General features: G+C 42.7%; 1 protein-coding gene across 1 annotated transcript in view; it reads right to left on the reverse strand.

Moving 5' to 3' along the window:
• The window catches only part of EPHA1 (EPH receptor A1), a 35,002-nt gene extending 18,843 nt beyond the window's left edge, over window positions 1-16,159 (reverse strand). The window contains exons 1-3 of the mRNA XM_075763026.1: window positions 15,742-16,159; window positions 12,478-12,545; window positions 475-750 (exon numbers count right to left, since the gene is read on the reverse strand). Coding sequence (XP_075619141.1) covers window positions 475-750; window positions 12,478-12,545; window positions 15,742-15,835 — 438 coding nt within the window. The 5' untranslated portion in view covers window positions 15,836-16,159. The remainder of the gene's footprint in view (window positions 1-474; window positions 751-12,477; window positions 12,546-15,741) is intronic.
• Between the last annotated feature and the right edge of the window lie 599 nt (window positions 16,160-16,758).

Consider the following 16,758-nt stretch of genomic DNA (forward strand, 5'->3'; position numbering starts at 1 on the left):
GAAAAAAAAAAAGACCCTCTATCTCGTAACAATCAGAGTAAATCATCAGGAGCAGAGACCTGAACTGGATTCTGTTCTTCACTTGGTCTAATCTTGCTTTGTTACCTAAGGCAAGTCAAATTCCTTTGGTCTCTGCTTTGCTATTTCAGAAAATTGGTGTAACCATCTAGCACTGTTACAACCTTTTAGAATCCTTACCTACATAGTGTACAGTTAAATAAGTGCTTATGCAGAATGGAGGGCTGATCTCATTTGAAAACTCTTGTGCCTCCTGTGGCAAAGACTGCTCTGAGCATCACAGAGGGCACTAGAGGCAAAGTTTATTCTAAGGATAAGGCTTACTATCCATGCCACTCCCAGATGCTGGTTCTCCTGGCCTCCCCCAGCCAGCAAGACACACCTAGTTTAAGCTGAAAGATATGACTAGTTTAAGCAGAAAGATATGACTCAATCTTCATCCCCAGCACTACGGACCTTGATGAACAGAGGGCGGCGGAACTGGATCCCAACATCTTGTTCTGACTCCATGTAATAGAGATTGAAGGTCTCTTTGCAGGTCACCACTTCACCTTTGAAGCTCTTGCAGTCCCTTACAGTAAACTTTAGCTCCACATAGATGCGGGAGGCTGCCTCACCCCGATAAATCCAGTTGGTGCGAAGCCAGTGATCAGTGTCACCCTCGGAAAGAACGCTGCAGTCCTGGTACATATAGACTGGGGTACCATTAATCATCTGCTGCACTTCACTCCACTGCTCCCAGGACAGAAGAAAACACACATTGTTAGACAGATGTGAGAAACAAGTTTCACTTCAAATATGACAAAATCAAGTGTAAAAGATCCATTCCCATATAGTGTTCAGGGCTCAAAGCCTGGCTAGCTAAAAGGCCTCTTACACTGAGCAAAAGCTGGATCTGGCCTGGAGGCCCATGTCTGCCCGAGCTCTTTACACAGGGAGCAAAGAGGATACTGTAATTAGGATTTGACTTAGGACAAATTGAAGGGAACAACAGTGCATGGATCTTTGCACATCCCCTTCATCCTACCTTGGTTCCAATCTCTTTCTTTCATACATGTCTTAGATTGAGAAAAAGACCCTCTACTCCCATGTATTGGCTGCTTCTCCCTGCCATCATTTACATTCAAAGTGTACAGTAGGACATACCAGATCAGGGCTACTACCTGCCCCTGAGAATAATACACAGCACTTTGGGGTAAGAGAAAAGATAGCCCAATGCAATGGGAAGGTCAGTTGCAGAAGGACTGTGCTAGAGCAAGCACTCATTAATTTGAAGTTCATGCTTCTTTAAGTGTAATATTTTGCAAAACCTAATTTAACTATGAAAACTCAGTTGATTTTCTTGACTTCATACTAGGTTCTGCTTCTTCCCCAGGCAAATAATGGCTGAGAGAAGGACGTGGGCCCAACTGGTTATGTGACCTCGCTGATACTATTTTTATGAATCCAGTAGGATTTGATACATATTTTAACATACACTTTTGCTGAATTTTATGTGGTTCTAGTTTTGTTTCCTCACCACAGCTCAGATACAAAATGCAAAGAGTATTCACTTTTGAGTAAGTTGCACATGAGAACGGAAAACTTGGAAAGCAAGGTTTTGTCCACAGGGAAAATAACTTAGATCCTTTTTCCACCCGTGCTAAGACTGCCTTTCTCATTATGCTTTAAATGTTTAATCAAATTAAATTGAAACAAGTGCCCACATAGGTATTGGCACAAGTTTAAGCATCTTGGTTTTAAATCACACCCCAGGTTAAGATGCAATTTAAACAAGGGCTCGGTCTCTATATTACTCTAGGATTGTCAAGTCTCATGGGCTGAGCGTGAGACTCGTACTTTTCTCTAGTACCACCACCTCCTGTACTCACAGCACAACCCTGCAGCCTCTCTGCTAGCTTCTCATCCCACAGACCAGGTTAATCTGCTAGTGGAATACAAGAGATGAACCCACAGAGTGCCAAAGGATGCTCTGCTTTTATGCCATGACTTAGAGCACAGCTGCTGTACAGCCCCACTCTGAAAACTGTCAGAGTACTTTCTCCAAGCTAGCAAGCCCTGCTGATACCACAAGCTCGTATCAGGCTGATTTCAGCCATTTACTTAAGCGCATACTAGCAGTCTCCTCCCAGGAAGTTCTGCGGATGGTATCTATGTCTCCCTTCTTGCTTCCTTTTTCTCTATGTAATTAATCTCCAGTGTTACCCCACCCTCTTAATCTGATCCAACTGGTATATACCTGCACCACACAGGATTTACACTTAATTCATTCACTGGAGGTCAAAGGATTTAGGATAGCAAGAGAGAGAAACAGACTGATCAATCCCAATTGATCAACCAGAAGGAGCAATCACTTAGTCACCCCTTGCACTATTTCATTGAAGAACTTCTGGAAAATGCTACAGAACTGAATTTACAACACATCCTGAAGTAGATTGAAATAGAAGAAAAGAAGTTAGAAAGGAGAATAAGAGCAAAGTAGCTTTCATAAGAAACTGCCAATGTTAGGACTGGCTTTTAGAAACATTTTTCCATGGGTGTCTGCCTCCATCAAGCTGATGGGAAATGTATAATTGCATTTGAAGGCTGAGAGTTAGACAAGTTTCCATTAGCAGTTTATCCTAAGGCAATGCCACAGACAAGTGTCGTCAGAAAGCAATTTTTGCATGTCTCACTGAAAGACATAAGCTGTTCTGATGCATGTCCCGAATATACCATTTTCAAAACTTAAGTGATACAGGACCAATATTTCATTTTCAATAGTGACAAGTCTAGCAGAAAAAAATTCCTTTAAACTCTACTGCTGGAAAAAATCCAACTGCTAACTCCTGTATTTCTTAGCTCATTTCAGCCCAGCTTCTTCCAGACTGAGTTCTTCATGGCAAAGATGCTTAGCACTGACTATTGCACAGTTTCATATGCAGTGTGGTGCAAAGAAAGAACAAGGGAGTCAGACTTGGCTTTTCTAGACTCTACTGCTGATGGGTAAAGGAAGTAAAATGAGGATATTATTTATGCTAACAATACAGAGCTATTGTTAAATATGCTTGTGACTTCTTTTCATTATTCAGTTAAGCTTTTAAATTCAAAATAGTAGGGGAAAACTGTTACATATAACACTTAATGAAAGGGTGATGTGTCCAGAAGTTGCTAGGCAACTGTCTCACATCCTCAAAGAATCTGCTGCAAAATCAAAATGTATGCCTCTGATTTTTAATGTAATGTTCTTAATGAACATGTGTGGTAAACTCTGGCTCAATCAATATGAATTACTTGGCTCTCCAGTTTGTCTGCCAATGACATTGAATCAACCTCCTTTGCTAATGTAACTTTCTACCCATTTTATTCTAGACACTGTACCCTTACTCCAGTCATCAGTTTGGCCATAGGATGGGAAACATTCTTCTAGGAGAAGTGGGGGACAGTGGGAGTCAGAATTCCTCATTTTAGCAGTGAGTGAACTGTGGTTTTATGATGCTATAGAAAGTTTTCTCATGAGACTCAGAATCATAGAAAGACTTAGGTTGGAAAGGACCTTCCAAGATCATCTAGTCCAATTCCCTGCTCCAAGCACGCTAAAGAGTTCTTAAACTCTTTAAATTTTACTCTTTAAAACTCCTTTTAAACTCATTTAAATTTAAATTCCTTTTTAAGTTTAAGTTTCAACTGCCTTTAAACTAGTCTTTAAACTTTTAAAACCTTTTAGAATTCTTTAAAAGTTGCTAAGAAGACAAAACCAAATGCATTCAGGAGAGGGCCATAAATTAGTAGCTTGACTTTCTAAGGATGTAGCCATGGGATTTGAGAACAAAAGGGTGTTCTGTACTTCTCAGGAACCCATGTTCTTGAAAGTCTTGGTCTGGTGGTATAATACAGAGCAAAATCATTCCAGCACAGCAATTAGCATTAAGTGAATGAAAACCTCAAAGCAAAAGTACTATCTCAATAACCTCAGAAAACTGCAAGTTTAGGAAAAAGGAAGGCAACTTTCCTCCCATTGCTAGGTTGGATTTAATATAAAGAAAGCAGTGGTGGAGGGAAGCTGTCTTTATGAAGGCAGCTCAGAATTATGTGAATGACAATCTGGAAGGGTGCCAGTAGATATTTGTAGTAAACAGCATTGGTTTGGTCTGCCTTGTGAGTAAAGATCCAAAGATAAGATAAGGTCCATGCCTTTTAATGTCTGCCTCGATCAACTCTGAATTGATTATACAGTTTGAAGCTCTGAAGCCTAAGGAAGGCTTACTCTGCTTTTTCTAGAAATGAGCCTTCTCTAGGTTAGGTCTGCATCAAGGACCCTATCTAGGACAATCTGTGATTCATCTATCCATCTGTGGGCTACTCTTCGTAGGATCTGTCATAAGGTATAAGACGGAAACAAACTGAGGCAGTTCGTATGTCTTCTTGGAGCTACTGTATCAGGCTCTGCAGACACCAATAAAGTGGTCTCTTTTGGTTTTAGTCTTTTTTATGTGAATAAAACCCCCAGACTTTCTATGATGACAAATACCAAATTCAACCTTGCTGATAAAGAGGTAGGCTAACAGTGACAGAGGCAGCAGGCTGTGACAATATTGCAAATTCTTAGGCTCAGATTGCAGTTAAAGAGCTTGTAGCTCACAACAGTAGTGCTGTCTCCATCTTCAGCTTGCCATGGTCTTGCCCTGTCTTCTTTCACATCAGAGCCTGTCTGCTGTGACCTATAGTTAATTTGCCTTCACATTATCTTAGCACAATGGTTTCCAATCTTTGGCCTGCAGACCCCTGGGGAAAGGCACAGCAATACTTTTAAGAGACTGACAGAAGGCAACAAGGCAAGCATCTTGCCAATAGGCTTAAAGTTACTGAACTAAGATACATGTCTCCACTGGAAAAGATAGGAGTTCATATACTGAAAACGACTAACTTTTTTAACTTTGGGTTAGAGATTTGCACTAAGATAAAAAGACCAGCTGAGATAGTACAGCCAGCTATGGTGTACCTGTGCTTAGCAAATCCCATCTAATTTGCAGCACAATTCAGAGTGCTATTTTAATCCATGGAATCTATTCCTGAAGAAAAATCGCAGGGCCCCAGAACAGCAATCTTTTTCAGCAAAAACACATTGCTGGTGTCCCAAGCCTGAAACCACCCAGCAGAACACACACCACTGAATGGTTTCTATCTCCTTCCCCTGGCAGCACTTTTGCCAGGAGTCTCTTTGGACTTTTGTATAGAAGCATTTGCATGCTACCATGACCAAAAAAACCTTCCTGAAATATATTCAGAGTTGAAGGGAGTTGTACATTACTGGTTCGGCTGTACTACATTCTTAGCATAGTGCCTCAGAGGAAAGACTGTGACGATAGAGACATCTTGCTGATACCTGCTGTGATATGATGAACAGCTTCTCTTCAGCTAAAATACTCTGACAAAAATTTGTCAGTGGGTAACACTAGACCAGCCAGTCAAAAATAGCAGCACCACAGTGGTGTTTTGACTGTTCCAGAACACAGTTTCTGTGACCCTTCACTGAATGTTTCTCAATACTCTTGCAAGTTCTTTTGCTGGTGTGGAAGACAATTTAGTTGATGATGATGAAAGAAATGTGGTGACATCTAGACACCTAACTCATGAGTCCTATAACTTTAGATCTGAGAACAGCAAAGAGGCTGCTTTTATTTCTTTGATCATTTGGCAATGGTCAGGGAAATTTGATTTCATCACATCATCATGGAGTCTTTGACACAGCTGAACATAGAAGTGATGTTTACTTGTCTACAGTATCTTTCTGGGTGGGATGATATATTTTTTCCCCACAATGATCCATTGATTATTTTCAGGGAGGAGCAACTGCATTATGTAATTACTTGTTCTTTAGGGCACTAGTACACAGGACTCTATCCCACCCTTCTCCTTCCAATTTAACTTGTACTCAAGTTCTTATGGAAAGATAAGGTGCTAATGTGAGCCACAGAGCTCCTGCACATTGATTACAGAACCTGTTTATCAAATCCAGGTTCTGCTGTCTGCTCATTCTCTGAACTGTCTGGCCACATTAAGGTCTTGCATGAAAACAGTTCTGGTCACAACAGATGCTACTAGATGAGAGATAATGGTACTCCATTACAACATTTCAGCTTGGTATTTTGGAAGCTTGTTTCATATATACCTATTTTGCTAACACCCACTAAGAATACCAATAACTACAAAAAGGGCAGGAGTGGAAAATCAGATGGTACATCTTAAAGAGTTCAGATTCATACCTAAAGTCATCTTACCAATAAAGCAAATGTAAGCTCTCATGTTGTTTTTGCACTACATTGTACATTGCATAGAATCCATTGTAAATAGAAGTGATTTTTTTTTTTTTCCCCCAAGGGCTGTGTATGGTTTTGTATGGTGTGTCAAGTATACTTCCAGTATTTACAGAGAACCTGGGAAATGAGTCTGATGGCAATGGGCAATATTTACTCTGTTTGCATAGGTTCCTTTTAAAGATGAATGACAGATCAGGTGGAATCTCACCCAGGGAAAGGGTAATTGTGCCTTTTCTTTGAGATGATCAAACCTGCCTGGACAAAAGAAGCTGCAGGATGTGGCAGCATGAAAGTCACAGTGAGGAGCTGGCAGGCTCCACGTCAAGCATAGGGAAGCCAGGAACTAGGCCTTAGAAGCAATGGAAATAACCTTCCAAGAAATCACAGGAAACAGGCACATTTTTTTTGCAACTGCCTCTGAGATGGTAAGAAGAATCACACTTCAAAGCATAGGTCCAGCCAGCCAGGACACCGCAGGCAACAAATGATATAAAGCCTTTTCTTTCTAACCTGCCTGCCTGCAAACTCACCAGCATTTTGGTTTGTATTATAAAAAAAACAAAAAAAACAAAACAAAAAAAAAAAAGGTTTGTTTTTTACTTTAAATAGCTTGTTAGTCTTCTTGGAGGACCTTGCTATATACAGACTCATCTCAAAGCTCCAGCTGACTTGTGGTGCTTTTGTGTTGATGTGAGGAAGTTCAATGAACCTTGTCCATGCTCATTCAACTGCTATAAAAGGGTGAATCAGTTTCCTGAAGCTGCTAGGTAACAGTGCTGTCATCACTGTAGTGCCAAGGTGATGAATGTCATGGTTGTACAGCATCTTTGCTTTGGCTCAGAATGTGGTCTTTTCTGCCCTTCATGTCACAACACTGAGTGCACTAGCTGAGATTGCTACTTGGGTCTGTGGCAGTGACTTCATCCTAGGCTACATGGTTGGTGCCTCATGCAATCTGGCCTACCGTACAATTATTAATTCACACTTTACTTCCTCTCATTTCATTTTTATACTCCCCGTTCTCACCCCTCTGAGTAAAGCAAAGTATATCTGGATATGCATGACTTTTTTTTCCCCCCTTCTCTCCCAAATCCACATAAAATAATTAATTTTCACTTAATAGAATATCATCAAGTATCTCTACCAATTCACGTATCAACAGCACCAGGGCATGTCAGGATACAATCCTGAAGCCAGAACTGTTCCCATTTCCAGTTAATTGTTGACTCTACTAGGCAATTGTCCCTTATTTCTGTACAGATCCTGTTCACTTGGAAGCTAATCCTCTAAGCCTGATACTTAAACTGAGAGCAGGCTAAAGTATATACTCTAGTCCAAGTTCAGAGGTGATAACATCCCTTTGAGTTAGATCTTGAAGGATATACATTGTCAACAGTTGTGGGAAGAGATGCACATAATAGCATTTCTGATGGTTATTTTTCACTCCACCTTTGGATGCTACAGAAAGCTGACTGGCTGAGACTCGTTCCAGGTAAGGCTATCTGACTAAGATACCAAGAAGTCTGATTAAGTGAACTGCCCAGGTTTAATGAAATAGGAGTGTTGTGCTAGAATCACTGCAGGTTCAGGGCTGTGTGTCCCACAACACTATTTCCTTCATGACCAGGCCTATCTGTCTGAGCAGAAGTGGTGAAAACAGAAACCAGCCATCAGCTGTTACTAATATCTGGTGGCTTAGTCTGGTGGAACACAACCTCACCTTGTTAGAACCTGAAGGCATGTAAACATTATCGTGTGGTCAGTGATATAAAAGTTGCTGAGGGGTCACGGGTACTTGATCTAGTCTATTACCAAAAGAAAATAATTGAGTAGTATAGAATTTGTACTATGCCTGAGATTTAATAGGAAAATAACAGCATTTAAAAAATAAAAAAATCTCAGCACTGGCTTAATCAAATTGCATTCACATAGATTGGACAGTTCATAATCAGACTTCCAATGAAACATGGGGTGCAGAACTGCACAAGAATTACATAAGTTTCGAAGTTTTTCAAATGTTTTTGGAGCCACAATACTGCAGGTAGTGGCTATTTATGAATAGCCTCTAGGACATATTAGGTCACTGGGATTAAATGCACATCCTTAGTACTGTGTGAAGGTTCAGCTTTGGAAAAGTTGAGCACGTCAGGTGCCAAGCACACTGGAGACCTGGTAGAAAGTTTGAAACTGATAGCAGCAGTTTGAAGTATGTGTGGAAGCAAGCAAGAGTATGGAATAGGCAGAGAAAAAATATGTCTTCCACCTCACCATGCATAAGAGATTGAGAACAATGGCAGCCTAGAAAGGAGACTAAGTAAATAATCTGGAAGTTTTACTAATACCATGATCCATGCAGGAATATATTGGAAAAGTAAGCTCCATAAACCAGTTACCACTTGAGAACTGAGCATTGCTGAGCCTTTAATATGTAATAAATGTGACACAATTTGGCATTTAGTGGCAGCAGCAGAGTTGATGTGATTTCTGAAATAACACGTACCCAATTTAAAAACAAAGTTACTGTGAAAAACTACTCTTTTACAAGCAAAAAGACAGCTGTAGAACTAGTGAAAGCATGCCTCCCAGGAAAACATACCAGCTAAAAATAAAAAAGTGTGTTTAATTTACAATCCATTCAACAGCATAGAGACAGAAAGTCATATTGAGAGGCCCACTATGCAACATCCTACAGTACAAATGGCTAGGAACTTAAGTAGTCACATATACTCATGAAAGTATGGTTGAATTATGCAAATACTATTCAGATACAAAAAAAGGAAACTGGAAATAGCAGACAAAAGGAAAATTTCAAGATAGGTCTGCAAGTTGGGGGTACAATAATCATAGCAACTAAAAGCAAATATTAGATTGCCCAATATGTTGTATCATAGGCCTACATAAACTGATACAGAAAATCCATAGGAATAGATATTACAGAGTTCAAAACATTAAATCAGGTGAAACTGGAAGGACCGTTTGTACCTGGGCTAAAAATGCAAGCTCAGAATGCTAACAAACAAACAGTGCAAAAATACCACATAAACACAGAAAGATTTAGGTGGGAAGGGACCTTTGGGTCTCTACTCCAATCCCCGGCTCACAGCAAGGCTAACTTCAAAGCCAGGCTGGGTTGTTCAGGGCCTTGTCTATTACAAGCAAAAAGCAAGAGGATAATATGACTCCTCATCACCATCTGTTCAAAGCTGATGCAATTATACTTGAAAGCAAAATAGAGATAAATAACTTTTTATACTGTTAGTTTACAAGCTGCCAAGAAGCGATGTTACTCTGCCCAGTAACTGTTCATGATGGGATTTCAGAAGTCCTTTTTGGACAGTTACAATTAATTTTGAAATCAGTTCAAGTGGCCAGGCTGTTTGTGTAGTATGGGGAACCTCAATGAAATGTCAGAGCAAGTAAATTCTGGACTCCTGATACCTTCAAAGTGATCATCATTAGCTCTCTAATATATGTGAAAAGACAGGAGTCTACCACTAGTACTGTAATACATGTCCCCGTGCCCAACTGATACTGCTGTCTCAAAACTTCAAAGACAAAAAATTTATCAAGAAATTTGTTAGATGATAGGGGTGTGGGGGTGGTAAGGTAGATAAGAAAGTGATTATAGGAACTACAGTCTGACTTTGTAAGGGACTAGTTTCCAATAACAGCCTAAAATGAATGAAACCCTTTCTAAAGAGCTAATACAAAGCAAGCTAGCACAAACTTCCTTTTAGCAAACAAACTTCTACAGACACTTTAAGTACAGATACTTTCAATTAAGGACTACCTTTAAGCTTAGGCAAGATTTCACTGCCAGTTAATCTGGACTCCAGAAGTCCAGAAAAATGACCCATGGTGTCCAAAACTGACTGGTATACAGCTTGGTGTTCTTAGGCTGAGCATGTGTTAACAGAAGTGTTGTCTATACTGAATACAGACCATGTCTGACCATGAAACAATCACATATGGCAAGCCACTTGTCACTGGCTAAAAGTGAGGAGAAAACAAAGGTGTAATTCTGCCTCCACAGAATTATCCAACCTCTTCTGGGCTATGCCTCGGAGACCTTGTCCATATAAAGCATGAAAATTCCTCACAGCAAATTCCTCCTCTGTGTGATAAGCATATTGACACAAATCCAGCTCACAGATGGAAAATCTCTGGCATCTGAGGTTAGGTACAAGTAGCATTGTTACACAAAATATATGCTTCAACTCTGTATGCAAAACACATCAGATGTTTCCAGCCTGTTACTAATCAAGCTAGTCAGACTATTCAGTATTAATCTTAACTCTTTTGTGTAAAAAAAATTGTCTGAATTTCAAACATATTTACTTCTTCATTTTGGAAGAATGGTTTCAGAAACAGTTGTTCAAAGTTCTGATTCCGAGAGAATCACCCATTGTTCCCTTTTTGCTTGTGGCAATTTGTCAGCCTTCCACCTGACAGTTATTGGGAAATGACGTAATTAGACAAATCCCTGCAAAAGAGTAGCTCATCAGCAGTCAATGAATCTATTCTTCCTCCTCTGTGAGTTTGTCAGTCATCAGTATCCTGATCTATCAGTTTAGATTGCTCTCAGGCCATGTTTTCCAGCATCTTCTACATTTTCCAGTTACAACTACTATATTTTAATTATACCTATTTTAAAAAAAACCATATGTAGCACAAGCAGAAGGGTATGCAAACTCCTAGCATTGCTGTGAACCTGTGTAACAAAGCTTTTGTCTTCTTTCTATCAGATTATTTTTAGAATGCTCTTTTCAGTGTTTTTTTCCTATCTCTTCAAGAGGCGGACTTCATCCTGAACATGCCTGGAGCTTAGTATTGGGTTAAAATTACCACACAGACAGTTGGTGGGGACAACAAAGGGAACAATGGGCAAAACATAATCTACATGTACGTCTCACTAGGGCACCTGTTTTGAGTAGGGTATAATAATAATAATGATAATAACCAAAACAGCTGTACAAATGAACCAAATACAGTTATGTCAGTAGAGGAGAACCTCACTGTCTGGCTGTAGTTCATCCAGCAAGACTACCAGGAGTAGGAGGAGGCTGGGGTGAATTTAAACCAGCCACAGTGCATTAGAGAGGAAAGTTAGGAAAATGAGCTAGGAACAGGCTGAACCCGGGTCTCCTTTATAAGCAGCAAGGGTAAAGACTCTTTAGGAGAGCTTGGGGCTTGCTAGAAAGGTAAGAGCATGGATGAGGAACTATGTATTAACATAGGTCCTTCTAACTACTGCAGCATAGTCCCTGAATTCCCTTTTCTTTGTGCCTTCCTTCCACCAGTCCCACAGTCCTGCTGTTACAAAGGAAACCATCTTCCATACATAAGCTGTGACGCTAGAGGGATTGCTCAACTGTACTTCATACAAAATAGCTGTACTTGTACAAAAATAGCTGAGAGCTCAGCTGCCTTTTGGGTCCAATTTTGCAGTGGTTTCAGGAGTAGATTTTGAAGCACTTCCATCAAGTCAATTTTACAGTCATGGAAAAAAAGGAAAATGCTCCCTCATTATCAGCTGTGTGGGCCAAACACAGCATTAAGGCTGGGTATAAAGTCCCAGAACCTTGCAGCCCACCCAGTAGGCCAGATTGCTGCCCCATGAGTTAACAGTTATTTCTTCAGTCAGCTGCTGAGTAAAAAAAATGTGTAACTGAATCATTCAGTTTAGTACTCAAGGGAAAAAAAGAACAACCTTCAACAGACAAAGATTCTAAATTCTTGAGACACTTGCAGACAGAAATACTTCTGCCATGGCTATTTGCCATGTATTTGCAACATGTTAGAATGAAAAAACTGGATGATGATTTGATTTTTTCCTTTTTCTCCATTAAGTTTTATTACTTCATGGAAACAATGTATTTCAAGGACATGTTTAATCACTGAGAGCTACTGGAAATCAATAGGCATCAGAAGAGCTACTGGAGATCAATGAGGCATCAGTCCTCAAACAGCTGGCTAGTAGGTGAGGCTGCAGAGATGAAGGAGCTGCAATGGAGAAAGACTTAGAAAGCATACAATGTCCAGTAGAGGGTGGAGCTGCAGAAGCCCAATTTTGGGAGGCAGGATGAAATTTCAAATTGGATTAGCTTTTTCATCATTTAGTACTCCCAGTGGCTCCCCTTCCTTGAACGTATGTACTCACCCCAACTTCTGGAGGGTCTGGAAGCCAGCCCAGTTCACCCTGCGCAGTGCTTGTGTCGAGTAGATCAACTGAAAACCAGAAGAAGGGGGGAAGACAAAAAATCAATGACCCAATTCAATGGCCTGTGGACTGGCTTCATCCTCCTTTTGTCACAGAAGGCAAAGCCCACACTTCCCCTCTCAGCTCCACATAATTTGTGACCTTTTACCTTCAAAAAGCATGGCTAGACGAAGGATGGGAAGATATAAGACAGTGCAGCTAGTCACGAGTTAAAAGATTTTCCTCATATATGAGACGCCCCCCCTCCCCTTCCATCCTCCTCTCAAGTAATACCCACACACATCTAAAAAAAATGCAATCCTGGCAAATTTTTCTGCTTCCTAAAGCTGCCTCAAAATGGGAGCAGGAGGTTGAATCCTATTGCAAGGGGAACCCAGCATTAGCAGTTGAACACACATCTTTCTTTTTGGAATAGGAAGGCAGTAGTCAAAATGGATGAAGAGGCAGGCGATCAAATAAATTACCAACACAAAAGATCAATCACTGTCGCCCAGAGGTACTATTCAGTGCTTGAAACACTGTGGGAAAGTACAGAGGCAGTGTGAAGTTGTAGAAGGGACTTTCCATCTTCACAGTACCCAAAAGCCATGACATGCATCAGTTGCTCAAACTGCTGAGCCCTCTACCTCTGACCCACGCTGTCCGCCATCTGATAGTGGGCTGGAAATCGTTTCACTGTCTCCCCACCCTCGAGTGTTTTAGCCATAACAGCAAGAGACTAAAGGCTCCCAGGCATAATAGCATTGCCACCTCTTGCAGAATTGCGCTGCATGGCTGTGTTTTTAAGCCTTGGCTTCTGGACTTACGTGACCAAGAAGAAATTCAGTGATATGTTCGTCATTAGCCCTCAAAGAAATTTTAAAATGTGAGTTTGCCCTCAAGTCTTGATCTGAAGAGAAAGTAAAAATGTATCACTTTGTAGGCAAACAGGGAGAAGGGAAAGGAGTTGGAGTAAGCTGTACTGCTAGATGTGCAGCTTCATGCCTGCCTTTGGGTCTGCCGGTGCTGCCAGAACAGATGGGTGGTTTTGGTGCACCTATCGTAGCCCCAGCTTGGGAACATAGGAAACAGGAAAAATTCCTTGGATTCCCTTTCAGATTCCTGTGGGTGTATTCAGAGGGGCCATTTCTAAACATCTTAGAAAAAAAATTTGGGGGTGAAAGGTAGGAGGGGAAAATATTTAAATGGCATTTAAATAACCAGATTTCCTCCCCCTCATCTGACTGCTTTAGAAATACTGCCTGCCAACTACAAGTAATAGAGTGTAAAGCGCAGATCAGCAAGAGTCCTGTGGAATGAGGAAGCAGGCTGTGGGCCCAGAATCAGAGATAAGAGGGATTGCATTGCTGTTCTCACCTCTGAAACACACTTTCAGGATTGGGAGAAGGGAAAAGCAGGAATCCAGGTTTTGCAAGTTCACGATGTTCACAGGATGGTCATATGGCAAAACCTTCCTAGCCACAGACTCCCTGTCCAGACAAGGCTCCTCACTCACTTCCCTGCTGCTCTCAATCTCTCTATTTGAGATACTATTCTTGTGTTGTTGGCTCCAAAAACTCCCAGGGTGAGGTAGCCTGTCCTTCCAGAACCGTCACCCAGATAATATCTATCCCACGCTCTACAGGCCTGAAGCAGTGATGTGGAAGTGAGAGGGGCTGCACAGCAAGTTCTAGCAGAGCAAGGGAAAAGGAACTCAGAAGCGGCCGGGATGGGAACCTTGCAGAGCCCATGTGCCATGCCACTGCACTGCCAGCAGTGGCTCCTTCAGCTGCCAAATGCCTGCTGGAGGGGGTGAAGTCCATTCTCAAAGAAGTATCTCTCAAAGTGAAACCCACAACAGGGATTCTCCAAGGAAAGGAAGAATGAGTCAGCAAGGTTACAAGAGCACGGGGAATACGAGTACTCTGGGGGTCCTACCTCTTTGGTCCACAGCCTTACTGCTAGGAATCTCATGTGGCTGTCCAGCCACATGGGAGGATGTCTCCCCAAAAAGAAGAAAGACTTCAGATAAGAGAGGATGCCAGGGAAATGAGCTGTTCCCAAATACACACGTTAAGGAAGAGTGGATCACAGACACAGCCCAAATGAGATGGTTGAGATAGGCGAGAAGCTGGCAGAGAAGTCCCTGTTACTGCCAACTACCAGTGACACACTTATGGAAACCAGAGCCTGTGTGGCGCTACCTTATATTGCTTCTCACCTAGGCTGGCCTTCTCCACAATGTTGGTTAGATGCATCTACATAGCTGGATCCTTAATACAAGCGTGCTTGTCAAGAACACTTTAAAAGAGCATTCAGCACTCACAGAGTCTGAGATGAGCCCATGGCTGAACTGCCAGTTATGACTAAGTCCTCTCCATTGGGAGCCTGGAGCAGCAAAAGAGAGGGCTGTCCTTGGGATGGAAAAGCCCCAACACCTCTTGCTGTGCAAAACAGAGATGAGAAGTCTCTGGCTGGAATTGACTGCAGGAGGTGGTAAGGAACAGAAGTTTACTCTTCCTCACCTCTCTATTCAAATTCCCATTTCCCAGATGTTTCATAACCACTGTGCAACTGCCAAGATGGAAGAAAAAAAGATGACTACATCTAATAAAAGGGACTAATTGGAACAGAGAAGGGAAGCAAGGGACTCTTAAGAGAAGAGGTGGAAGAGGAAATTGTGAAGCCCAGCTCTACCTTCCAACACTGGGGTAGGTCAAAGAGACTGTCTCACCTTCCAAGCCTCCAAAAAAATGACTCTCCTCTTGCTCACAAGGGTTAACTCCCAAGAGGGCTTCCCAAGGAAACTGCGGGGGTGTTGGCAGGGGGGGCAGAAACTTTCTGAGTTTGTGTTTAAACTTGTTATCTGCAGCGCTTGTGTTTAAGGCAAACAGAGGCAGAATTCTCTTGGATCACTGGATACACCGAGGCATTTGTGCTTCGACTGGGAGGGGGTGGAGAAGGAGCGGGGAAACATACCTGGGCTCAGTTCCCTGAGCCACCAAGAGTTGGATGGGGTTTGATCCTGGCCCTCGTCCCCCCACACCCACCTGCCCTCCCCAGACCCCCAAGTCCCACTCCAGTCCCTCCAGGCGGGCTGTGGTGTCCCTGGGGCCCCACGCATGTTGGCGTGGCCCTGTTCCCTGCCCCCTAGAGAGGTCCCTCTCTGCCTGCCCACCCAAGCCCAACCCTCCAGGCAGAGGGATCAGCAGGTCCCAGGCTTACCTTCTTTCCCAGGCACTTGGGGAGGAAGGAGAGCCCAGAAGAGAAGGAGCTGGAGGAAGAGCTTGATCCAGCTGCTGCAGGTCGTCAGCTCCATGCTGGCTGGAGAGGGGGCTGGCTCCTAGCCCCTGCCTGCTCTTCTGGCTCAGGCCTCCAAGCCTTGGCTCCTGCTCGCAGTGCATGAACCTCTCCCGCAGCCTCCTGACTGGAGCGCACACATTGCACAACCTCCCTGCCTGGCCCACAGTTATGATGAAAGATCAAGGCAAGTGGGTGGAGAAGCCTTACTGCCTTTACCTGTTTTAAAGGGGCTGGTCACAGACTTCCCATCTGGCAGGCAAATAAACCCACCTTAAAGGCAGACACCTTTTTCCTGGGAGCCTCCCTCCACCTTTGCTCCAGTCCCGTAAGAGGCTCCCGATTGCCACCTCCTGGGCAGCCCTCGGCACCGTCCCTGCTCTTGCTCTGCCGCCGTCGTCCCCGGGCACTCTCCGGAGTGGGGACCTGTCCAGGGCTGGGCCCCGATCTGCCCCCGGACCCCCCCCCCGAGGCGTATTGGTAACTTTTAGAGATGAGAACAGCCCCGACACTGCGTTAGAGACTGCTCGGTTCTCTGCTCTCTCTGATCATCTGGCTAAAACCACTGAGCCCTCCTTGCAGTAGGTATTTAGGAATTCCATCTGTACGCAGTGGCAGCAGCCCATTTTGTTTCCCAAGCTGTGACAGCATGTCACAGAGCGATAGCCATTGCAATTTATCTGGCAGAATTACTAGTTTTCTTTTAGTAAGCTCCTCAGCATCAAGGGAAGGTGCTTGCTTTTCAATCAAAAAATCATGGGAGAGGAACTGAGCCAAAAGGATTCTATGTAGGAAGACCTCATGAGACTTTGTTTCCTTCCTGAGGGACATAAATATGAAAGAACTTGCTTTTGTTGTATCTCTTCCGCCATTCATCAAGGATGTTACTCCCACCCATACACAGCTATTACACTCCTCCCCGTAAAATACAGATGGCATTAT

Source organism: Balearica regulorum, chromosome 1, assembly GCF_011004875.1.
Source record: "Balearica regulorum gibbericeps isolate bBalReg1 chromosome 1, bBalReg1.pri, whole genome shotgun sequence".
In the NCBI taxonomy this organism is placed as follows: domain Eukaryota; kingdom Metazoa; phylum Chordata; class Aves; order Gruiformes; family Gruidae; genus Balearica; species Balearica regulorum.